The 23,753-nt window shown below is 57.9% G+C and overlaps 10 protein-coding genes across 10 annotated transcripts; 7 read left to right on the top strand and 3 right to left on the bottom strand.

The window, feature by feature from the left end:
• Positions 1–51: 51 nt before the first annotated feature.
• BBBOND_0308660 (Protein belonging to kish family) lies at positions 52–270 on the top strand (the record flags this gene model as incomplete). The annotated part of the gene is made up of 1 exon (XM_012913695.1): positions 52–270. One exon carries the CDS (start codon positions 52–54, stop codon positions 268–270), a length of 219 nt encoding a protein of 72 aa, XP_012769149.1.
• A 184-nt stretch (positions 271–454) lies between these two features.
• BBBOND_0308670 (U2 small nuclear ribonucleoprotein B', putative) lies at positions 455–1,120 on the top strand (the record flags this gene model as incomplete). Its single annotated transcript, XM_012913696.1, has 2 exons — positions 455–651; positions 688–1,120. 2 exons carry the CDS (start codon positions 455–457, stop codon positions 1,118–1,120), a joined length of 630 nt encoding a protein of 209 aa, XP_012769150.1.
• Positions 1,121–1,509: 389 nt separating this feature from the next.
• Positions 1,510–2,830, top strand: BBBOND_0308680 (protein kinase domain containing protein, putative; the record flags this gene model as incomplete). Its single annotated transcript, XM_012913697.1, has 5 exons — positions 1,510–1,519; positions 1,557–1,718; positions 1,851–2,493; positions 2,528–2,696; positions 2,735–2,830. The coding sequence occupies 5 exons, from the start codon at positions 1,510–1,512 to the stop codon at positions 2,828–2,830; spliced, it is 1,080 nt and encodes a 359-aa protein (XP_012769151.1).
• A 420-nt stretch (positions 2,831–3,250) lies between these two features.
• BBBOND_0308690 (hypothetical protein, conserved) lies at positions 3,251–6,754 on the top strand (the record flags this gene model as incomplete). Its single annotated transcript, XM_012913698.1, has 1 exon — positions 3,251–6,754. One exon carries the CDS (start codon positions 3,251–3,253, stop codon positions 6,752–6,754), a length of 3,504 nt encoding a protein of 1,167 aa, XP_012769152.1.
• A 47-nt stretch (positions 6,755–6,801) lies between these two features.
• BBBOND_0308700 (tRNA pseudouridine synthase, putative) lies at positions 6,802–7,807 on the bottom strand (the record flags this gene model as incomplete). The annotated part of the gene is made up of 5 exons (XM_012913699.1): positions 6,802–6,906; positions 6,943–7,053; positions 7,095–7,355; positions 7,390–7,451; positions 7,489–7,807. 5 exons carry the CDS (start codon positions 7,805–7,807, stop codon positions 6,802–6,804), a joined length of 858 nt encoding a protein of 285 aa, XP_012769153.1.
• Positions 7,808–8,131: 324 nt separating this feature from the next.
• On the bottom strand, positions 8,132–8,447 carry BBBOND_0308710 (hypothetical protein, conserved; the record flags this gene model as incomplete). Its single annotated transcript, XM_012913700.1, has 2 exons — positions 8,132–8,300; positions 8,362–8,447. 2 exons carry the CDS (start codon positions 8,445–8,447, stop codon positions 8,132–8,134), a joined length of 255 nt encoding a protein of 84 aa, XP_012769154.1.
• A 2,165-nt stretch (positions 8,448–10,612) lies between these two features.
• BBBOND_0308720 (VOLTAGE-GATED CATION CHANNEL (CALCIUM AND SODIUM), putative) lies at positions 10,613–12,763 on the top strand (the record flags this gene model as incomplete). The annotated part of the gene is made up of 1 exon (XM_012913701.1): positions 10,613–12,763. The coding sequence occupies one exon, from the start codon at positions 10,613–10,615 to the stop codon at positions 12,761–12,763; it is 2,151 nt and encodes a 716-aa protein (XP_012769155.1).
• A 280-nt stretch (positions 12,764–13,043) lies between these two features.
• Positions 13,044–14,935, top strand: BBBOND_0308730 (hypothetical protein, conserved; the record flags this gene model as incomplete). Its single annotated transcript, XM_012913702.1, has 4 exons — positions 13,044–13,110; positions 13,459–14,591; positions 14,629–14,831; positions 14,872–14,935. The coding sequence occupies 4 exons, from the start codon at positions 13,044–13,046 to the stop codon at positions 14,933–14,935; spliced, it is 1,467 nt and encodes a 488-aa protein (XP_012769156.1).
• A 379-nt stretch (positions 14,936–15,314) lies between these two features.
• On the top strand, positions 15,315–20,429 carry BBBOND_0308740 (hypothetical protein, conserved; the record flags this gene model as incomplete). The annotated part of the gene is made up of 1 exon (XM_012913703.1): positions 15,315–20,429. The coding sequence occupies one exon, from the start codon at positions 15,315–15,317 to the stop codon at positions 20,427–20,429; it is 5,115 nt and encodes a 1,704-aa protein (XP_012769157.1).
• On the bottom strand, positions 20,419–23,603 carry BBBOND_0308750 (hypothetical protein, conserved; the record flags this gene model as incomplete). Its single annotated transcript, XM_012913704.1, has 2 exons — positions 20,419–23,551; positions 23,578–23,603. The coding sequence occupies 2 exons, from the start codon at positions 23,601–23,603 to the stop codon at positions 20,419–20,421; spliced, it is 3,159 nt and encodes a 1,052-aa protein (XP_012769158.1).
• Positions 23,604–23,753: the final 150 nt, after the last annotated feature.

Genomic DNA, 23,753 nt, shown 5'->3' on the forward strand with positions numbered 1-23,753 from the left:
TTTGAGTCACTTCCGCGGCGCGATTCCGTGGCGGAAGGCTCACCTCTGATCATGACCGCTCTATTGAGTTTGCCATCTTTCATCGTCGTGCTGCTGTTGACCATTTGCACTTCGAGTTACCTGAAGGTGTTCCTCCCGAACTACTTCAACGCCCGGCGTCCCGGTTTCTTCGGTCTTTTGGGGAAGCTCGCCGTCATCGGCGACCGTTTGTCACCGTACGTCGCGTTTTGCTGTATTGTGTGTGCGTTCTGGATTCTGTTCATGCGTTGAGCGCTGCTGGCGAGAACTCGGCGTGTGTTGGATACATCGTAAGGACGGCCTTCCGCGGACCAAGACACCCTAGGCGACCCGGAGGTTGGCAGACCAAACAGCACGTACGCTGTTGTCTGAGGCACACAATAGTCTAAGGTTGCATTAAATCGATTGGAAGGCATACTAGACGCGTCGCCGCAAGATGATGCCAGAGCAGGCGTACCACGCAGCCGACACCCTGCCAAACCAGACGTTGTACGTGTCTAACCTGGACGACCAGGTACACGTCAACGACATCATAAAGCTGCTGTTCGAGCTGTTTATTCCCTATGGAGAGATCGTCGATATCCGCGCCCGCCGTACGCAGAAGCTACGGGGCCAGGCGTTCGTCTCATTCAGGTGAGCGTTGATCGCCCCCAATTTCATCGTTCGCAGCGAGATTTCTAGCGCTACCGCAGCCTTAAAAGGCGTCAACAATCGCATCTTTCTGAACCGGCCCATTAAGGTGGCCTATGCGCGCACGCAGTCGCACAGGTCCATGAAACCCTCGGAATGCTACCGCCTGCTGACGTCAGAGCGCCATCGCCCCTCGGACCCTGCGCCCACGCAGGACGCGGCCGAGGGCGCTCAGGACAGCAGCGGCAGCCACACTCTGTTCGTGGAGAACATGCATCCGGAGATGAACAAGATGGCAGTTGAGATTCTATTCAAGCAGTACCCGGGCTACAAGGACTGCCGCTTCGTGGAGGGCAAGTGCGTGGCGTTCGTCGACTTCGCGACGGAGTACCAAGGCGAGGTCGCCCTTCAGGGGCTGCAGGGGTTCAAAGTCTCGCACGGCCACGAGTTGCGCATATCGTTCGCCAAGTAGCGACGGGGCTGCCGGCAGCTCTACGTCGACTACCTCCGATGCATGTTGCGAATGCGGATCGGATACGCTTCACACTAATTCGCATCGTAATGATTGCTAGCGGTAGGCAGCTGCAGGGCTGCGCGTTGCTGGCCGCGTGTTATGGTGGCCGCTCGCGCGGGCGACATGTTCTGCCGTTACAGCGTCAGATCCGTTGAGCTGATAGATTTATGCCCACAGGCATTTCACGTTTAGTTTAAGAGCGGTTTTGATCGGTAGACTCGTTGCGGTAGCGCTACTCCGCGGTTAGACGTCCTCTTCTTCGCGCCAACCCCTCTCCGCTGGCATTGCTCCAGCGTGGCTGCCGAAGACTCTCGCTAGATGTGTTATTTATAGTTTAAGTCGTGGAGATGGCGCAGGGTGAGTTGGCGGCTGTTCGCGCGGCTCATGGGCTCAGAGAAAGAGGAAGGCGTGGGATGTGCAGCCGGTCTCATTGCGTTGATAAAACGCATGTTCAACCGGAAGGAGCGCCGTAAGCAAAGATGCAGCCTCGAGGTCCGCACTGCGACGTCTAAGCTGAAGAAGGAGAACTTCGAGTTCGTCCGCACGCTCGGAACTGGTGAGTACATTCTAGTGAATTACGTGCTCTGCCTGTCATTGCCACGGGCGCATACAACCGTTTTCGGCGTGAAACTTCGAATTGTACGCCTTTTTGGTGCATCTATCGTCAACTTTACTGACATGCGCGCAGGTGGTTTCGGACGTGTTCTGCTAGCAATCCCGAAAGGCGTGGAGGGCATGGAGGAGCCATGCGCTGTGAAACGTCAGAAGAAGTACACCCTGATTGTGCAGAAGCAGGTCGATCACGTGATCTCCGAGAAGAAGCTGCTGGCCAGCGTTAACCACCCGTTCATCGTGAACATGCTCGGCACGTTCAAGGACCCGCAGTACATTTACATCGTGATGGAGTGCGTGTTCGGTGGCGACTTTTTCGGCTACCTGCGCAGCGTGGACAGGCTGAGCAGCGAGGCTGCGATGTTCTACGCCGGGCAGATCACCGCCATCTTCGAGTACATGCACTCGCACAACATCATCTACCGTGACCTCAAACCAGAGAACTTGCTAGTGGGCCGCGACGGGTACCTCAAGTTGACTGATTTCGGTTTCGCCAAGGTCGTCGAGATGCGCACGTACACGCTGTGTGGCACGCCCGAGTACCTCGCCCCCGAGATCCTGCTCAACAAAGGACACGGCAAGGCGGTTGACTGGTGGACGCTGGGCATCCTCATCTACGAAATGTTGGTGGGCTACCCGCCCTTCTACAACGAGGACCCCATGGGCATCTACAAGAAGACGCTGGAGTGCCGCCCCGTTTACCCGAGCTTCTACGACCGGTAGGTCCGCAAAGTGGTGTCTCACGCTTCCCAGCGATGCCAAGGAGCTGACCAAGAAACTGCTGACCTTCGACCCGTCGAAGCGTCTCGGTAACCTGCACAAGGGAGCTGAGGACGTTCGCACGTGCAAGTGGTTGTCGGGGTTGGACTTCGGCAAGCTGCTTAAGAAGGAACTGCCCGCCCCGTATGTGCCCGAGTTGAAAGTAGGTGCCACTGCGTACTGCCCGCAAGCATTTTGCAGAGCAATGACGATACTGGTAAATTCGGTGACTATCCGGATTCGATGGACATCCCCCGTCCGGTCGAGGGCCGTGACGATCCCTTTGACAACTGGTGATTTGATACTCTCCGCCCGGCAAAAACGCCACCCTGTAACTGTAGCATCATAATATATTACTTTTAAACTGTGCGCGCGAATAGACGTTCGCGGGGTGTGTAGGCCGCGGGATGTGTAAGGCCACGAGGCGCCGCTCCTGAGTGTGCCCCAAGTGTTGCGCGCGCTGGCCGTGCATCCCGTTCCGCGGCACAGTTAACGTTCCTCAGCGTGTTCTCTGAGGCTCTGGTGGCGCACATTCCCCGCGTCTGCTAGTTGACGCGATGTCTATGTGCGTACGGCTCTACGCATTATAATGTTCGCGCTGCACACACCGCTGTAGACTGGTGCCCCTTCTGCCGTTTTGCACCGCTTCACTTCGGATACCGATCGGCGCTTTGTGACTGTGTCGCATGAGCCATGGCACCTCCGGATGTTACCGCGATGGCGCCGGTAGGTCGCGCTGACTCCGACGAGTTTTCGGGCGAGCTTGTTTTTTCGAACCGAACGCTTGCGAGCGCGCCCGAGAATGCGAGTGTGCCGGCCGAGGAAGATATCATGCGCCTCCCCTCTCTGGGCGAGGGGTACAAGAGCAGCCTCTTGGAGCCCAGCACTGCCGCGAGTGGCGGCTCTAGGGCGTCTTTCATGCGCTGGCATTCCCAGGGCCACCTTCTGATGGAGATGAAGCGCGACGACGAGCGGATGCGCCGAGAGGCGAAGGCGCTGTTCGAAAGCTCCTCATGCGGCGATTCCATGTGCGAGGGCGAGTTCGGGTCGACGAAGCCCTCCGAGAGCCCGGATAGCGATCGGCACGATTCTCTGGCGCGCCTTAGCACTGTGTTCTTCACTTCCGACTCGCAGCTACAGCCCGTAAACAACGGCGTGGTTTCGTTCTTGCTGAAGACGTTCCGCCAGCTGGACGAGTCGAAGCTGATTTCCGCTCCTTTTGAGCTCACCTCCGAGATCGAGGCGTTCCGCAGCCGCATATTCGAGGTGATGAACAAGGAATTCAACAGCCTCAGCCTGTCGGAGGCGCTGCTCACGGTTGCGTTCAACCACTACGCCGGCGTCTCGCACCCCGGGTACATGACCCTGGACGAGTACATGTCGATGATGTCGCTGTACAAGGGTGTCTTTGCGAACGAGACGATGACGCGGTTCGTGTTCGACTCCATGGACCGGCGGCGGCAGCTGATGATCACGTTGAACGACTTCATCGCCGGCATGATGGCCTGCTCCCCGCAGGCAGCCCACAAGGTGACCAGCGCCACCGGCCGCCTGCGCCTGCAGCACATCTTCCGGGCCTACGACGTCAAGCGCAAGGGCTATCTGGACCACGACGCGCTCCGCGTGCTGCTGACCCACATCCAGCAGCTTGCGCGCATAGCCAACAGCTCGAAGGTGGAACGGATGCCGAGCATGAACGGGTCGTTCATCGACATACGTCGCAGCGATTCGCTATCTGAGTCGGACCCGCAGAGCGCCACCTCCAATCTGAACGAAGTGTTGGACCTGATCATGTCGACGTACGAGAACGGCTTCGGTTACGACGCGTTTTACTCATCTGTCGAGAGCGGCCTAATCAAGGACTCGCACCTGCTGTTGCGTTCGGACAAGGATTTCGCCGAGCTCGTAGGTCAACACCTGATCCATGCACTCGGTCGCGTGGTCATCCCGTCTGAGGTGGCGGCCAAGGCCGAGGTCACACCGCTTCCTGTCGAAACACCACCACCTCAGGAAGAGGAACCTAAGCCCGCCCCAGTCAACGAGGACGTGTCGGGACGATCCGTTGATCGCACGAGGAAGCCCTCCATCTGGTCCTCCGCCAACTCCCCGAGGTCGGCCGAGGCAACAAGTCTGGCACCCTCACCCTACGCCAGCACGTACGCTCGCGATGGCAGGGTGCATTCCCTGGAGCCGTTTTACGGCCTCAGCGGCGTGCGCGAATCTCCCAGGTCCCTGTCTTCAAGGAGCCACTACGGCCTTTCCGGGCTAGGCACCGATCGCAAGCCGCTGTTCCAACCTGCGCCTCTGAAGGGCGGCTCTTTGGACGCCACAATACGCCCTTTCAACGAAGACGCGTTCTTCCGGAAGCTGGCTCCGTACACGAAGGCTGGCAACTTCAGGTCGTATGATGCCGATAATGAACCCCGCCAGCTTGGCGGTAAGGCATCCGCGTTGGGCTTGGGCTTGGGCATGGGGATACCTCAGGGTGCCTCCGCGTTCCAAGGCAGTGCGGCCGTCAGCGAACCCGAACTGCCCGCTGGCAACTTGCTATCCACCAAGGCTTTGGAAAACGCTCTCAGTGCCACCCGCGGACAAGGTGTTGCACGGGACGTCGTCCCGTTCCTGCCAAAAGGTGAGAACGCGTGGAACCGCGCGAAGAGCGTGGAGTGCCACACAGAGTGGATGACGTTTCGGAAGCGCGCTGACACTGATGGCATCTTGGGGACCTCTCGTAGCGCCGGCTACGCACGCATCTCCGGCCTGGGTATGGCCGGATTCGGCTTTTCAGATCTATGCGACCCGGTGAAGGACAAAATGGGCATCTCCGAGTCCATGTTGACCTCCAACTTGAACATGTCTACAACGCCACCGCAGGACACCACCACCGAGACGTTGGCACTGAACGATGCCTCGCCCAGCATGATCGGGGCGACACTCCGTCGCTCCAACTCGCGGTCGCAGGAGACAACGGAGTGCAAGATGGACGCGCCAGCTCCGGAGCGCCACAACAGCGTGAGGTTCGAGGACTCCGTGCCAGCGTCGTCTGCCACGGCGGCCTCGGATTCCGATCTCGAGGGCATCCTCAGCAGGCGCCTGTCGGACCTCTGCCGCCGCTACCGCGCGAGGTTCATCGGGTTCAACAGCTGCATGCTCGCTGACAGCACGATCGCGTTGAAGGTGTACGGCGAGATTTACACCAGGACGTTCAAGTGCCAAGACTATTGGGGCGTCTTCGAGCGCTTCCACTGGTGCTCCTACAACGAGCTGCTGGAGCTGTGCGACGTCGTTTGCGGCGTCGTCAGACAGGAGGGCAGCGTGCTCCACATGGAGGGGACTGTGCAGATGCACGGCCCTCTCAACGGCAGCGTGCTGACGCTGCTGGAATCGTTCAACTGCCTCGGCTGGCCGTTGCACGGCAACACCGCGGACCGTTCTGTCGCTCGAGCCGTGGATGCGAGCCAATACGCCAAGGGCGAGACCACCAAGCTCGTCTTCTTGGGCGACCTGATCGGCGAGGTCGAGGGCTTTTCCCTGGAGACCCTGTTGGTGCTCTTCTCGCTGAAGGTTCTGTACCCGTATCACGTGTTCCTCCTGCGTGGTCGCCGGGAGGCCCGTCGTCGTGACTACAAGTCCGCGCTGTTCCGGGAAATATACGCGAAGCTGAGCGGCAACGCACGCCAGTTGAAGCTCGCCGACGACGAGGCGCTACTTCTGCAGAGCGCCCAGGAGCTCTACCATCGCATATACGACGTGTTCGAGCACCTGTCGCTTGCAGCCATCGTGGACGAGCGGGTGCTGTGCGTGCACGGCGCCCTGTCGAAGGCGTTCCGCTCGGTGGAGCAGCTTGCGCGGGTGCGCAAGCCCGTCATAGTGGAACAGACGTCGGTGAAGGGCGACAACCGGTCCCGCGGCGCTTACGCCAACGTGCACGTGCGGAACGCATGCTTCGGCACGCTTTCGGATACCGTGGCCGACGCCTCCGGCGAGCAGTTCCACGCCGACTTCACCGAGAGGGAGTTGGCCTACTGCATGAGGCGTGGCGGCGTCGAGATGCTGATCACCGCGGGCCCGCCGACGGAGCGCGGTTACAGCTACGCGTACGGCGACCGCGTGCTCCAGCTGGGCGGTTACACCCCGGGCGGTATCTACTCCGCGGCACTGCTCAGGGAACAGCGCAACACGCAATACGTCATCACCCACAGGTCGATCAAGCTGCCATGAACTATGAACCAGGACATTGTAAGCTACTGCTGACGTTAATATATCTGTTATGACAAATTTTGCGTTCTGAGGTTCTGCACTATGGTGTCGTAGTCCAGGCTGTCGATGCGCAGCGCATCGTCCACCGTCAGGTCACACTTGGCGGTTCTCACCTGCGCAGTTTGCGGCAACTCCGCCTCGCAACTCACCAGGGACTGCAGCGTGCCAAGCGTGTTCAGTTTGTATGCGATGTCTCGGATGAGGCTGCGCACGTAGGTGCCGCCTGAGCCGGTGACCCTTAACGCGAACCGAGGGAGCTCCTGAAACAATTACGTACGCCACAAAAAATGCCCCGACATACTGCACCAGGGACGCGTATCCTCTCGATGCTGTGCACTGTGACCAGTGACGACTTGACCTCCACTGGCAGGCTTCGGATTGCATAATCCCGCAGGCTCCTGCCGCAGTGCTTTTTCGCTGTTTCATGATTAATCGCCCAACTGCCTAACCTACAGCTGTACAGCGGCGGCACTTGGTCATACGGCCCCTGCATCGACTGGATGGCGCTGTCTAGGTCGGCGTCAGTAACGTGCTGCCAAGGCGCTTCCTTGACCGTCTCCCCCTAAAGCAAATACGCCACGTACAATCCGTCTTACATGGGAATCGAGCGTATTGGTTTCGTATCCCAGCACCCCAGTCGCCTCGTACGTTTTACTACCTGCACCGGTTACCTTCCGGCATGCAGACCCACCTACCCTTGAGGTAGAAGGATAGCAACTTAGTTGCGCTGCCCACGCCGATGGCGAGCACGCCTTCGGCGTGCATGTCCAGAGTGCCCCCGTGCCCCACCTTTATTTTAGGGCGTCTTGGTGTCGCCATCCGCTCCCGCAGCCCGTCCGTGAGTATCCGCTTAACAATCTGGCAGGCATCATTCGAGGTCATTCCTGGGGACTTGTAGAGGTTCAGGATGCCGCTTATCGGCGGTGGTTGAGGGCGCAAAGGCCGCAGTCCGAACCCGCTTGCGACGGCGCTCGCCACGACCACCACGCACTGCAGAAGCACGGCAACGGTCATTGCGTTTCTTTCCCGCTGCGAGTGGCGGACGCCGCGCTACAGCATAACCTTCTCCACTGCATTTTGGCTATCACAGGCACTGTTGTCAGTGCCGTCGCTGCGCTACGCTGGCATACACGAGCGGCGTCACTGCCGCGTCGTGTCTCGTCGGATAACGCGATGGTTCGTGCCGTGAAATGGGTGTGAATACTACACATTTAATGTCTTCGTTAAAGTGCCCCGGCAGTTACACAAAAATGGGCTCTTATGTAGTAGTCCGGCTCTAAATTGCCTGTCTACTGTACATGACATACACATTGCTGACTGCAGCCGTATGTTGGCTCCTCAGAAGAACGGCCCACCGGGCCCAGGGAACGGTCCGGGGCCTCTTCCCATCATGCCTCCGCGGTTCGCCGTCGGCGACCAGGGATGCAGCGACGGATCGATGGAAGGATCTGGTTCGCGTCCAAACGGTCCTATGGTGTCGTAGCGTGGCGCTGTGCTTCCTGGGGCCCTGTGCCCATGTTATGTTCAGTATGTACTACCGCTTCACGGCGGCGTGAACGGTCACCAACCTTAGCTGTCTGGGTCCCTCCTCGAAGAATGGGTCATTTGGTCCCATAAGCATTCCGCTCGGGTTCCTCGGCCTATTAGGCCGCATCACTGCGAGTAGTTTATAGTGGATATACGACCTTCGCAACGGTGTGACGTCCTTGGCATTTGGTGTCACGGTGGGCGGCACGGTGCCGTGGTCACGAAATCGTGCCAGCAAGGCAAAAGCACGACGGGATAACCGTCATTCGACCCACAAACGATGCCAGCGTCACACTACCACGCGTTGTATATTTACAAACTTACAATTAGGTAGGTCATGAGGCAAGCCTAGAGCCGGGTTGAGGTCATCGACACCACGCCTCGGCAAGTTCGTCTGCCCCTATACGGCATGATTAGCTGTTTAATTTACAATAGATGACCAGATCAGACACATGCACCACTGCCCATTTCCTGTAACCATGCCTAAAGTGGCAACTACCATCACATAACAAAGGAACGAGGCGATCTCAGCAACAACTTTACACCCCTAACGCGACGTGTCACTAGCCACTACAGCAATGTAGCAGATCGTGCACCCCTTACCGGTAACAGTTCAGCTTCTAGATGTGCTCCGACGGCTTCCAAAACGGGGTCGTTTGCAGGCGCCGGGGATTCTTCGACATCGTCGGCGCGGGGATATAAATCCTTAGGATCCATTTTATTTGCTCATGGCCACAATAACGGTATGTAATGCGGCCGTGCAATTTATAGTGAGTGACTTAATGAGCGGATTTACGAGGCCGTGGGACACGTTACACAGCGCTTCAACACGGTAACCCTGTATACGGTTGTAGCAACCATCGTAAATTGTCGAAGTTATACGAGTGAGTTACACAATATATGTGAATTGCGAATCTTCAATTTCGCAATTGTGTGTTGCGAAAATCAGCTAGTGGCGACTCGCCGGTTGCAGACCGGTAAGACATATCCTTACATGTCATTTCAAGAGTAGAAGTCAGCCTACAACCACCTCGAAGCTATTGCACAATACATAATAGTGCGAATTAAACTATGTGTGTGCCGTGGTGCCCCGCAAATTTGAACTGGAACGTTCGCTGTAAGCGCCATACATGCCTACCGACGAAACACAAAAGTGGACTTGTCACAGCGCACCACCATAAGACATCGCTTGTCTAAAATACATTTGAATGCCATTGCGCGGCTGTGATATTGTTTTGAATTTTCGAGACAAGTATCCGGCGGTATGATATCGAAATTTCCCGCTGTCTTCTACGCATCCCCTGACAACTGGCACGCTGGCGTAACCAATCTGTTTTACATTTACTATTTAATCCAAATGCGGTGTATTCTGCAGCGTGTGCAACTCCCGGACAGCGAAACCGGCCAAGCTGCTGGTGTGAAAGCTGTGTAGCGGGAAAGACAAAAACGCGGAAACTGCACCGTGTAAACACCCACAATTGAAACGGTCATATTTCGACGTGTATGCACAGGCGAACCGTGCCGCATTGGCGTATTCTTCGTTAATGACGCCCTGTCTGGTGCGCACAACACGGCGGTTGTGCAACCTCCACACCGATGACATGCCTGCATTCTATGTTGGAATTAATGTCAGAGGTGAAATAGATTCGTTTTGGGTTTCGGGTATTTAACTCGCGTGGGAGCTGCGCGTTTTAACCTGCTCGCGGCTCCCTTGTCGGCACGTGGTCGGTCACGTGATTCCGCGGTATTATAGGGGATCGGTTAGGCCGATCGTGGGTGTACCGTCTCACAGTTGTATTGTATGGCATTGAGGGTTATCTCCTCGCCGGTGAGCAAGCGTGCAGCACTCTGGGAATTGACGCCTACCTGAGCTTAGGAGCCTTTTTTGTCACTTAAACGGGAGACCTGATACCCGTTCTACAAACTGGTGTACACAATAGTGGTGGGTTTGTTGGTGGAAGACGCAAGTTGCTTTATTTGGAGCCCTGCCGCCGTGGTTGAAAGATGCAGAGTACGAGAGAATCGCCGAAGCCCATTGACATATTACGGTCAAAATCTACGGAAAACTACAATAGAGGTGGAATGGTGAGTGGACGACATTCTAGAAATTGCTCGGCGGATATTTCTGGTAAGTTGGGTCACCAGGACACAAGGTTTCAAGATGACAAGGACAGTCCCCAGGTTCACCTAGATCTACACGTCCGCAGTGATAGTGTCTTCCACAGGCGCAGTCGCGACGTATCGACGGAAATAGGAGGCGGCAGTTACACTGCGGAGAAGAAGGACCTCTACATGGTGACCACTGCCGGTAACAGCATGGGGGGTGGCGCCGGCGACCTAGCCGCTGGCGAGTCCCTTCCCCTCAACATGCGCCTGGCTGCTGCCTCGAGGGCAACGCCCGTCAGAGAAGGCCTTCCGGGAGGAAACAGCTTCGGCGAAACTGCGGCCATCTCTAGCAGCGTCACCTCGTACCCTCCGCTGAGGTATTGCGGCAGTGGCGTTGTCGATGCGCGCAAGTACCGTGAGGAGCTTCTGATGATCACTCGGAACCATGAGGACATGGGAAAGCGGATGTACACCCACCCTTACTACAAGTGGTTCCTCATGGGGATTGTTGTGGGTTACTCTTGCTTCCTGGGATTCTGCACCCTGCTCGACTGGCATGATTTCTCGACTCCCTGGGTGACCACCATCTTTGTTTTTCGCTTTTTGTTTTTTGTCGTGTTCACGTTCGACCTGATCATGCAGAGTACGCAGGATATGAACATAAAAATATATCGAAACCCTGAGTTTCTTGTTGATTTGGCCCTGCTAATCTGCGAGGCTGCCAGCACGATTTATGTCGCGCACGCGGTGTTAAATCACTGCAGCTCGCTACCCGTCGTTGTCGACAAGTGTCAGCAGGACCTGAACAATCTGAGGATCTGGTCATGTATTCCGTTGCTTCGGCTCTACAAGCTGTGCATGCACTGCGGACCGCTCCGAACCCTGACGAAGGGTATTCTGTTGAGTATTCAGTCCCTGGCGTGGACTGCTGTTTTCGTTGTCATGGTCATCTACGCATGTGCCATATACACTACCTGGGTCTTCACGGAGGTTAAGGACGATGAGATGGACGACTACTGGGGAACGCTGCTGCGGTCGATGTACACCCTGTTCACCATCATGACGCTGGAAGGTTGGAACCAGGTGAGCAACGACACGGCCAAGTTCTACCCGAACTCGAAGTTGTTCTTCGTGATTTTCGTCTGCTTCGCCACGCTGACGGTGATGAACGTGGTCACGGGTATCATTCTGAACACGTTCCTGACGGTAAATGAGAAGTTTAGTGAAGAAAAATGCAGCAAGGGTCGATGTGACCGGTACGCCGAGGTCACTTCGATTCTGGGTGAGGCTATCAAGGGTGCGCCGAGCGGGGAGCAAGCCTGCATGTCGCGTGAGGCGACATCACAGTTTGTCTCTGCTCGTACATGTTCTAAGGACACTATGGAAGAGCACACGGCCGCTTCGGATATTTCCAACGCAGGCAATCAGCGCATGAAGGGAGAGGGTGACAAATTGGCGTCGAAGATGATGAAGGTGGGCCAGTCGATTGGGTTGAAGATGCGTAACACTATGTGGCGTATAATGCCTGCGCTGGCCAGATCACGCGAAGAAATCACAGGAGAAATCATTTTTGGCGACATCGAGCGGGGCGATGCCGATGATCACAACAACGCGCCCGCCGGTGGAACGCAGTCGCTTAATCTCCCGGAACCGCTGACACCAACCAACGCCCGCGGAGGCGCCACGGTCTTACAGGACGGCACAAGCCCTAGCACCTCAAGAAAGCCAACGGCAAGTGAAATTCTAAACGACCTCATGGATGCGGTTGAGACGTCGCCCTCAGGAGAGCTCAGCACTCTTACGGCACATCTCCCCGTGCGCTCGCCGGGCGCCCCTGCTCCGCAGCCTGCCGCAAACAACTCGATTCAGGGCGCATGCAAGGTTAACATGAGCGGCGACATGAGGTCGAATGACTGTGTGGTCTATGGCTACCGCAATGAGGGTGAAGTGGGATCGACCGAGATGCTGCGCTTCGTCGCGGCGCAGACCGGAGACCACGCAGTCATCGACATGACCTTCCGCGACCCCTACGCCACGCTGACAGATCCGTCAATCAAGCAGGCGCTGCGCCATGCCGGAGTGCCGATGTTCCAGGCGTACGAGGTCCTCAACATGTACTACGCGAATGGACTGTATCAGGTGACCGTCTCCGAATTCGCCGCCGCGTGCGAGCGCCTTCCCGGCAACACCAGCGGCAAGGATCTGCTCTCCTTCGAACTGGCCTTTGCGCGACGCCTCAGCGTGCTCGAGGCGCGCATCGCCCAGGTAGGCAGCAAGCTGGACCTGCTGCTGGAGTACTTCGCCAATTCTGCCGTGGCACCGGGTAACAAGCACTAATTTCCTTTAATTTTTCATTGAATATGCGCGTATGCAATTGAACGGGCCCGTTATTCGTCGTCTTGCTGTGGGGAGTGTGTCGCTGCGCGAACTCACTTAGAGCCACTTCAGCTCAGGTGCTAGCACGGACGTTGCGATCCTTCGGCTGCGCGTTGCATGAAACTGTGGGATCTCAGGTGGGTGTGCGCGAACACGTCAGCGTGCCGTGACCAAACGTGCCACCGTCTGGTCGTTCGACTTCCCCCGCATATCGACCCTTCCGAGCCTCTTCCCGGCCAACATGGCGATCGAGTCGTTTATAGGCAGTCGGATATCGATCACGACGAACTCGGATCTGCGCTATGAGGGTAAGGATACCATCTGGGCACCATCCATGCCTCTGCGTTTGACGGATTCCCCTGTGCATTTCTGATCTGCTCTCTGCGGGCTATATGCACGCACATTTGGTGTTGTTGCATCACGGCGGCTTGTTGTTTGCTCGTGTTTGCCAACGTGCTAGTTGAGCTCCTTCCCATGGCAGCTTGCGTGGCGGCCTACGGCGTTTTCGCAGCTGCATAGGCGGCTTGTGAATAACCGGTAGCCGCCGTATCTACGGCTGTGTGTAGTGCTTAGGTGTACCCTCGTTCATGACTAGTGTGAATCTTGTTGTGTCTGGAGGTTCCATGTGCCACTGTCGCTCTACAATGCCGCTGCAGGCCTTCTCTTCGACCTCAACAGCGAAGACGCCGTGATAGTGCTCCAAAACGTGCAGTGCATGGGCACTGAGAACCGCACGAGCAATGTAATCCCCCCGTCGAACCGTATACACGACTACATGGTGTTCAAGGGCGAGGACATCAAGGACCTGGGCGTTTGCGAACTGAAGAAGGAGCACCCGCCGGAGTACGGCACGTTCAACGACCCTGCTATACAAGGCATCTACTTCAATAACCATTTCGGCCAGCCGGGCGGACCGGGCCCGGGGCCCATGTATGGCCCTCGGGATGGCCCCGGCGGGCAGGGATTCGGAGTCATGCCGCCGCCACCACCACCGCCGATGATGGGGGGCCCGATGATGCATCCTATGGGCTCGCCCATGTACATGCCGCCCGGACGTGGGATGTACATGGGACCTCCTAACATGCCGGGGCCCATGATGATGCCGCCCATGGGCCGTCCCATGGGAGCCCCGCCGATGCACGATGGGTCTTTTGGCGGCCCCGAATGCCGGCAACCGCCCTCGAGCCCGTATTGGCATGAGCCGGGCTCATTCTACGGCGGCATGCCGACCGGTATGCCACATCGGGATATCATGCATCCGGGGAGCGCGGACAAGAGACTGCCTGGGCCCATGTTCATGGACTCATCTCCGCCTCACCAGCCCGAGGCAGACAGCGGCCGGTTTGACCTAGGGGAGTTCGACTTCGGCCCTGACCCGTTTGCTGAGGGCGATGCGCTCGGTCGCGAGGAAAGTAACTCCCCCGCTCCCCTACCCGACAGCGGTCGCCCCGACCCACTCGACGTAGAGAAACGTGAGGAAGAGCTCCCGACATCGGAGCCGCACCAGCTGATGACGCCAACGAAGCGCGAGCACAAGGGCCCTCCTTCAGTGAAAAATTTCAACATCATCAAGGCCGAGCAACTGCTGGCCAGTCTCGGCGCCGCAGATGTGAAGGAGGACGTGGGACCATCGCAAACAAAACCCAACGCCCTAGTCGCGGATGTAAAACAAGGCAAGCCTGAAAAGGCTGCAGCGGTTGCGCCAAAGGAGGAGAAGGACCTTAGGCCCTTCTATGACAAGAAGAGCTCCTTCTTCGACAACCTGTCCAGCGACATCCACGGCGACAAGGTGGGTTTACACGGCAACCTTCTGCACTTTAGCGCAGAAAATGCTACGGAAGGAGAGGCAGAAGCAGCACGAAATCAATGTGGACACCTTCGGCGCGGACAGTGTCCGCCGCACCCAGAACAACAGAGGTCGCGGCCGTGGCGACCGCCGGGGCGGCGGCGAACGCAAGAGGCGGGATAGCTGGAACAACGAGCGGGGTGAACGCGGAAATGCCAACAAGGGATCATCGGGAGCTAAGGCGTAAGTTGTGCTAGAGCGCCGACTCGACATTTGCCTTCAGGTCTGAGAAAGCTAAGGCGCCAGAGGCCGATGTGCCCGCACCCGCTCCCGCTGCTGAGGAATGAGGTGTCTGTAAGGATTTACAGCGGCTGCATGTGCGCATAAAGTGCTTCTGTCGTTTTGCGCCGCGCGGTGTGGCCTGCGAAGCCGTAGGACTGGGCGTGTCTAGCGCTTCGGTTCTGCGGGATCCGCCTCGTTTTGTCCCACACATTAGCCCTTCTCGGCCGAGTTTATCTGCTCAACAGTGAGAGACGTGACCTATTCGAAACGTTTAGTTATTCCACGGTGTCGTTTGTGAGGTTGGTTGGGTGTACGCGCCCGCAATTCCGGGCTGTGTATCGCGAGGTGCCGCTGTCTACCGTGGTATACGGCTGTTTTCTATCGGGAAGGTCGTGTCGAGGGGCGTCTGACTGGTGTGCGAGCGCTGTTTTCCCGAGCGACGTCATGCGAATCTCGCGGGTCAGCCAGTGTTGCGGCACGCGCGGCTCACTGAGTTCGGTCGACTTCCAGCCGCACGCAAAGCCGCGGACGGTCCACCGCATCGCCACGGCAGCGGGCACCGAGGTCCAGATATGGGCGCTCTGGCGGGATGACGCAGGCACCAAAAAGTCGGCGCTGAAATGCGTCTGCCTATACACATTCCGCGAACATTCCCCGTACGAGGTCGCCACTGCCAGGTGGTCGCCCAACGGCCGCTACCTGGCGAGCACCGACTCCGGCGGGACCACCCACATCCTGGAGCGCAGCGACGAGAAGTGTCGCCAACTGGAGCACTCCTTGGGCTGCCATGAGCCTGCTGGCAATGCGGACGCAGCTTCACCCGCTCCAGAACCGGAGGCCGAGGCCACGACAACCAAGGTAACGCGCAAGTTCACGTTCAAGTACGATGGCACAACTGCCAAGCGGCAACGCCAAACGGGCATGCCGAACCGTACCAAGGCGGGAAGGACGCGCATCAGCTACGACTCGCAGTCCGTCAAGACCGAAGTTGTGAAGCCAGTGACAGTGGAGTCAAATGGCGGCAACTTCGAAGCGTGGAAGTCCATCCAGTCATTCCGCTGCCCCTCGCGCATGGGCCAGCTGTTCGACATCAGCTGGGCGCCCGACAATCGCAGCATCGTGGGAGGGGGGTTGAACGGCCAGGTCGCGGTGTTCGACATTTTCACGAAGCAGGTGGTGGCCCACTTCGACGTGTTCGAGGGCCAGATAGCAGATTCCATCGCGCACAGCCGCGGCTACGTGAAGAGCGTTGCCTGGGACCCGATGACCCTGTATATAGCAGTGCAGACGAGCGGCAGGGAGGCTTCAGTGTGGCGCCGCTCACCGCCTAATCCCGAGGGATCGGCGCAGAAGTGGAACTTCAAGCGCGTGTTTCATGACACCGACCTGTTCCAGAAGTCGCAGTGCGACGTGCTCGGGGGGTCCCGCATATCCTGGGCGCCAAACGGCCAGGTGGTGGCGTTCCCCAGCGCGGGGAAGGCCACGCTCAATTTCGCGGCGTGTTTCGAGGTTGTGCACGCTGACCTCTCTCGCGACATTGCCGTGCTACGCGACGGCAAGCCGGATCACCGGCGCCTCCAGCTGGCCTACGACACCGCTGACCACAACGTGCGCCAGGACGCGATGCTGCTGCACGGCCACCCGGCGCGTGTGCGCAACGTCCGCTTCTCACAGGACCTGATGGTGCCTCAGAAACGCGGCCTTTGCAAGGGCGCCACCTCCTCGGATAGCGACCGCTTCATTTTTTACGCGCAGTCAAGCGATGACGGCACTATTTCAATCTGGCGTTTCAAGCACGCCAGCAACTGGGACTCGCAGTACAAAAACGAGGTGCAGTGCATCTGCGTGATCCAGAACGCCTCGGACGAGCAGAGCAGCCTGGAGGACCTCGCCTGGGGCAACGGCGGCAGGTGGCTGGCGGTGGCCACCAGCCAGGGCGGCATCATCCTGGTTGAGTTGGGCGAGGAGGACACTTCCACGCGTTTCCACAGCAACTGGATGGACGGTCTGAAAATCGAGGACGCCCACGAAGTCACGACCGATTTCCTGAACAAGGTCGAGCAATACCAGTCGAAGAAAACGCCTCAGGGTTCTTCCGAATCCTCGGCGAAGGAGCAATCTGGCAGTTCCTCAGACGGCAAAAGTGCCACGAGCAGAAGAAGCGTGGGCGATGTTGCAGCAGCCACTGCCACTGCAGGCAGCGTAGCCTGGGCTGCCGCCAGCGATGTACATAGGTATGCGGCACAATACCACCCGGCATCTGGTGGAACGCCATACGAGCTCGTAAGTGCCCCCTTTGCGTTGAAAGATCATATCCATGGTGTTGGTGAGGTGGCGGAAAGGCAGCTCATGCACTGCGTGACAGCGGTGCTGCTGAGCACACTGGTGAAGGCACTTCACGGGATAGCAGAGGCATGCGTAGCAGCGACAGCGATGCTAATCTGCCACGTTTATCGTACCCTACCCATTAGTGCTGTGCCTGCGTTGTGTAGGAGCGCGGCTGGTTCCAACTCGCGAGTCCTGCAAGCAGACGTCGATATCGCATCTCGGCCCTCTCGCTTCGGCCAGGGCGCAGGCCTCGCTGCCATTGCCATACGGGGAATACAAGCAGAAAGGGTTGGAACTGTGGATTCTATGCGCCTTTATGACCCGGATTCGGCGGAACCGTGTTTGGAAGAGCTTGAGTTTGGGCGGCATTATTTGGGGTCAACTGAGTACGGCAGCTTACTGCCACCACTTACCAACGGGTTTGTTGGCCCCGGCAATGTATCCAGTAGCTATCCAGGGGGAAACATGGCTGCGTTACATGCGCAGTTAAAGTCCGGTACGGTGGAAAGTGCCGTTACCAACGCTGTTAAAGAAACCTCGCCGTCACGCAGAGATACATCCGCCAGTCGTCAAAGCGACAAAGCAGGAAAAGCAAGGGAAACAACATTGGATACTGATATTGTGTCGTCGCCCACTTCCAAAACAGGGGGGAATAAACGGGATGCAAGTGAGAGATCGGGATCGAGCCCGCGTGGCAGGGGGAGGCCGCCTTCACGTCGGCCGAAAACCTCACCCGTCACAGAAGACAGAATCACCGACATTTGGCTGAGCATGGAATACCCTCAGGATGATGATTTGGCGGAACTTTTGAAATGCATTGATAAGACGGTCCCTGCAGTCGACCCGAAACCCCAAAAGGCGTCTGAGCAAGAACCTGTCACACCCGCAGAGCCCGAGACGTCACAAAATGCTGTTCACACGGATAAGCGCGGGCATTTTGAGTCGGCAGTCTCCGACGTTGCAAAGGAAGTGGAAGAAACGTCCATTGAGACCGCAACTGCCAAGGCAACTAAAGGCCGCAAAACCCCTCCAATTTCCACTGCAGAAAAGGAAACGCCGGCACATCAAGGATCACCGCAATTTTTCATTTTGCAGGAGGCTGTACCGCACCAGAAATCATCGTCGTTGAAGCCGTCACCCGGTGGACTGCAGTATCATGTGTCGTCCTCTAGGAACTCTGCAATAAATTCGCCTTTGTTGACTGGTGGCATGGGTTACTTATCGTCAATTGCTGGTTCAGACCTGGCATCGCCATTGTTGACCATGGCGCCTCCGATGTCGCCGATTTGGGCAGGCTCCCTGGATTCGTCAACTAATATACAGGCTACATTCGGACCGCTCGTTGACGGCCCGCAACACAAGGCGGGAGTAAGGGCACATTTGCGAACCGTGCCTGCCCCTCCGCCACTGCAGCTTGACCAGAGCAAGCCGCCCCCGCGGTTGGAAGGCTTATTCGAGGTGCCCCTCATCCGACCGTCCCTATCGGTGCAGATACAAGGTGCTAACAAGCAGGTGGTAGTGATCAACCGTGCCAACACGATGTGTTCCGCGTTGGTCGCATGCGTGGAGCGCAACGGGGATGGGACGCTTCGTATGCAGTGGACGAAACAGGTCAGCAAGGGCTACGCCACTCACATATGCCCGGTTCAAAGCGAGGGCATGGTGCTCATTGTCACCCAAATATGCCGCAAGTCAATCCAGAGGGACACTCATGACCCCGCAGAATGCTTGAATGCAAGAGGGTCGCCCGTCGGTGGTGGCAAGGCGGTGGATTTGGGTCCGGCCAAGCGCAATGCAAAACTGTCGTTCACGACATTCTTCACGCTCATGGATACGCTAACCGGTGCAACCCTGATCGACGGATGCCCAATATCGAACGTCAACGTCGCCCGGATTAATGTCTTCCCCTGCGGCAACCGGATATACGCCGCGTTCACAGCTACAAAAGGGGGCATCGCTTTGTATATCTTCTACAGGAAGCTGGGTTGCATTGCCTGGACTGTCTCGCCCAACATTGTGATATCGGCGAATGACTTTCTCAAAAGCGGCACTTGCGCCGATATCAAGCAGCTGCAGATGCTCTGCGTCAATCTCAACGCCGCCCAAAGCTCGGCGCCCAAGAACACCGCTCTTGGGTTCCTGACCACCAAGGAAAAACAAGAAGCTGAAAGTGATAACAACGAAGGTACGGAAGCGCAGCAAATGGGTGTTGCTACAGCACCAAACGACGGTGACCGAAAGGGCAACCACCGTTCAAAAATGCGGCGTGTTGTAACGGGCAAGGAAAGGGACACGACGTTTGTGGCAATACTGGTGTACATGCAGGAACCGCAGGTTTACGTGCTCACGCAGTACTATGAGCCCTTTCTCATCGACCTCACCCAGGTCCACAGATTGTTTCGCCCTCAGAAGCCTGCAGCCAACGTCATGTCGTTTGGGTCGCTGTGCGACACGTACCGTTGCGAGCTCGGGCTGATCCAAGGGGCAGATGTCGGGGGGGACGCGCTCTTCAACGACGTGGTGCATCGGTTGGTCGACGTGTTCCACCTGGACCCGACGTTGAAGGACCACTACCCATCTGCCAAAACTGAGAAAAGTGTAGAGGATGTGGTAGTGGAAGCGGCGCTGCAGCGTGATCGGCTGCTTGCGGCCATGTTGGTGCTTGGCAGCCGCTCCGAGTACATACTGCAGTTGCACGAGCATGTTCACGATATGGTGGCGCGTATCCAAGCCGCCAAGCTTTGTGATATAGTGGCTCAGCTGTACAAGCGTTCGATCGAGTGGTGCGCGAACGGATGGCGGGGGCCGCGCGTCGAACTCACTGGCTTCGACGCACGCCTCATGAACGTCATCGGAGTGGACGTCTCCGCCATCCTGCACGAGTTCCTGTTGCCGCTGCTCTGGGACCTGTATGTCGCTTTGGAAGAGGAATGCAAGGCGCGCGGAATGGAGCCGGTTGAAAACCGACCGGACCCTGTGCCCGCGCCGCAGTGCCCAGGCAGGTGCCACAAGTACTGCACCGCCGCATCAGCGCGCTGCCCAATCAGCCGGGCACGCAAGGCGATAGGCAACACGGACACAACAAGCGACGATGAGTTGAAACCACTGCGTGAGGTTAGTGTATTATGCTGCGTTATGTGCAGTGTTTTGCAGGTTTGTGCGGCAGGGCTGCACAACGCCGCCGCCTGGGAGCGTGCGCTGTCGTGCGCGCAGGCGACATTCACGCCGTAGACGTCCCCTGCACCGGGGCGTTTTTCGCCTCTTCGAGCTCGGCTTCCTCCCAAGTGCAGATGCTGTCGTTGCTATCCTTGGGAAGCACGTACTCCGCTTCCACCAGGGCCTTCAGAGGGTCGTCTTCGGGCTTCGCCTCTCCACGATCTACTTTCTGCATGAACTCGAAAGCCATCTTATAAAGTTCTTGTGGGTAGCGACGCATACGTTGCCTGGGGTCATCCTCCGCGTACTCCACGGGCTTTAAGTAGAACCGCGCAGCAGGCACCTCATCATCGGCCGAGTAGCGCGCGTAGGGTTTGTTGAGCGGGTCCACAGTCCACATCGTTTTCATCTCCTCAGTCGGACTCAGATGGCTCACGAGCTTGCCCTCCCGCCTGCTGTATGCGTTGCTGAGGTCGGGCCATGTGAGCCCCGCCCCCTTCCTGATGTAGTCCAGTATAACCTCGTTCCTGATGAGCCCGCGCTTTATCATGTCCTGACTGAGGGTGCGTCGCCGGTCTAGCCTGCTGGGCGCCTTTCCCAGGAGCATGCACCGCTCCTCGTCGTTTTTGTACATGAGGTAGCACTCGCTTTTCTTGATCCAGAATCCGGCGATGGCCTCTGGCCTATTCTTCGGCAGCCTGTTCGTAGTTTCCGCCCCAACGCCCGTTTGGATCATGCTCTCCTCCCCCCTCTCGTTGTACTTCACGTTGTCGTCACCGGGCGGGCACTCGAAGAAGTCGCCGGCGGGCAGGGAGACGTACACGTAGTCCTTAAGCAGGTCAGCGAAGAACGGGGTGTCCAGCTCCACGGGGGCGTTTTCGGACAGCAGCTTGCCGACCGCATCAGTTGATAGCAGCACACCTGGCAGCATCTGGACGGACCCCGGCACCTCTTGTTTACCAGGGCGGCCAACGACATACATACGACCTCTAGTTATGCCGCCCATCTGCGATTCCAAAGGCCCATTTAGTTTATCTTGGCTTCGGGAGGCGCCTTCGGTATCTTCTACTCGAGGTGGGGGCATCTCAACAGCAAGTGACCCGTCACGCTCAAACGGCACGTCACCGAGTTTAGCCTTATCTTCCACAATGGGCCTGGTTGAGGCTATATGCTTGGAGGAGATGTTGGGTGCTTTGAAGCATTCAGACACCGTTCGTCGTATGGTAATGCGCAGCCGGCCTGGCCAAGATTGCTGTGCAGGGTCGGTCCCAGCGTCCCCGGACTCTGGAGGTGTCGACTCGGTGGCACCATCCACTCGTTGCTCAGAATGCTCATCACGAACATTCTCCACGCCAACGGATTCCCCCGCGGCCAATTCACGATAGAGTTCCGACGACCGAGGTATGACTTTAGGCAGGGCCAACACGTGACCCCAACCGTCCGACATGCGGTCGCGCAACACGTCCACCGGGTCGCGCTCGATGATGGCGTACTCCTGCTTCACCGGCATCAAAGAACTCCCCATGGGCAGCGGCGCGACGTAGTGGCAGTTACGGCCGTAGAAGCCGACCTCGTACGCCTTCGCCACAAAGAGGCTCTCGTAGCAGCCGGCGCGCGTGTAAGGCGAACGCCTTGCCCAGTCGAACGCATCGTCGGAGTCGAACTGGTTGATGATGCTGAGGTCGCCGATGGGCAGCGACTTGTTCTTCGTGTTGCACGCATCCCTCACATTGTTCAACCGGTCCAGCAACCGGTCACGCTGCTGGGTGGTTATGGGCAAAAACTGCTGCAGCGGCATGCTCAGGTCGACCATCGCGTCCTTCCTCGGGGAGTGCAACATCACGTGGGTGTTCACGCAGTTCGACCGAACGACAAAACGCATCATCTTGTCCCGGAGCAACTTGTGGTCATCGCGGTGGTCGTACGAACCCAACACGACGTACTGCCGAGGGTTCTCCCGGTTGGGGTCGCGCTTCTTGAATATCTGGTATTTGAGCACATCGTCCACCTCGAAAAGCAGCAGCTGCTGGTACAGGTTGCACCGGGCCATGGGGTCCGAGCACGCGAGGCCCACGGCGTGGTGCAGCGTCGGCGCCGTCAGGAAGTAGAGCACACCGACCGACGTCTCAACGGGCACCTCACTAGGGGGTTTAGGCCGCCCCAGGATAGTTGTGCGCCGCGCCGAGAAAACCTCCTGCTTGAAGTTTTTACGCACCCGCAACTTGTACATCCTCAGCACCTTGGCCGTCGACCGCAGCAACGTCGTAGACAGCCGAGCCCACAATGCTTGTGACGGCACCATCTCGCTCAACACAGTTTCGAAGTGTTTGTAAGGCCATACGCCGTCTTCTGCGAAGTGATGCCGATACAGGTCCTCACTGATAGTTTCGTGGTGGCGAGGCGCCATTGGCCCCAAATGTGACATGTCGCCTTTATTCCCACGGAAGCGCTCGCCTTGTTCGATAGGGTACTTGGAATGCATCATGTTGTTGTTGGGCATCACGGCATCCCTCCCGGAGAGCACGCGTAACGTCAGCGGAGAGTTGTACAGCCCGCTGGCGAGCCGGCCCATGGGGTCGCCGTCCGTCAAGCGGTACCCCGACCACAAGACTGCCGGGTCACTAACACCGGTGGCGGTGTGGTACAGACCAAGCGCGGCGAAAGTTCGCCACCCCAACGGCACCGAAGGGCGCTCCTTGCTTCCCTCCGTGGGCGGCATGTCCGACGGCAACTGCAGTTTCGGCGGCTCCGGCGTGCGCGGGAACACCTCAGTCCCATTCCGCATATAATTGAACTCCGGCTGGTACCTGAAAAACGCCTTGATGTGCCTCTTGCAGTAATACCCCTGGCACGTGGGATCCAACAGATCGTCCACGTTCGAACCGTCGGTGACGTTTAGGCAGTCTCTAGCCCTGCTGGCGGGCATGAAATCGGTGAGAGTACGCAGCGCAGCGCGTTGCGGGAAGGTGCGCAGAAACGGGTAGCGCCACATCACAGTCTTCTTGCTGCGCGGGTCCTGCATGAACTGGGTGAGGTCGCTGAACATCGTTTCCGGAGTGGAGTCGGCGGGATCTATCAGAGGGGTCTCATCTGAATCGACTTCCGGTGGTCTGAATACAGCGCCATATTGCTTGACAACGGCGCCGCTTGTAGTCGACTCCACCGAAAGCATCCCCCGTCCTTTCGCAGGCAGCCGCCTTAGGCTGCGAGTTCCCTCACCCACGAATCTCCCCTCGGCAGCAGGTCCATCCGTATGTGCCGTGTTCGCAGTGCCACTACATTGGCGCACGACGAAAGCCGATCTGCGTGGACTTGTTCCGTCATGTGGAGCATGTGACTCCGTTGCACGGGAGCGCAACGATGCCACTCTAGAGACTCGCTCAGTTGTATGCGATACGG

This window comes from Babesia bigemina, assembly GCF_000981445.1.
Source record: "Babesia bigemina genome assembly Bbig001, chromosome : III".
NCBI classification, from domain to species: domain Eukaryota; phylum Apicomplexa; class Aconoidasida; order Piroplasmida; family Babesiidae; genus Babesia; species Babesia bigemina.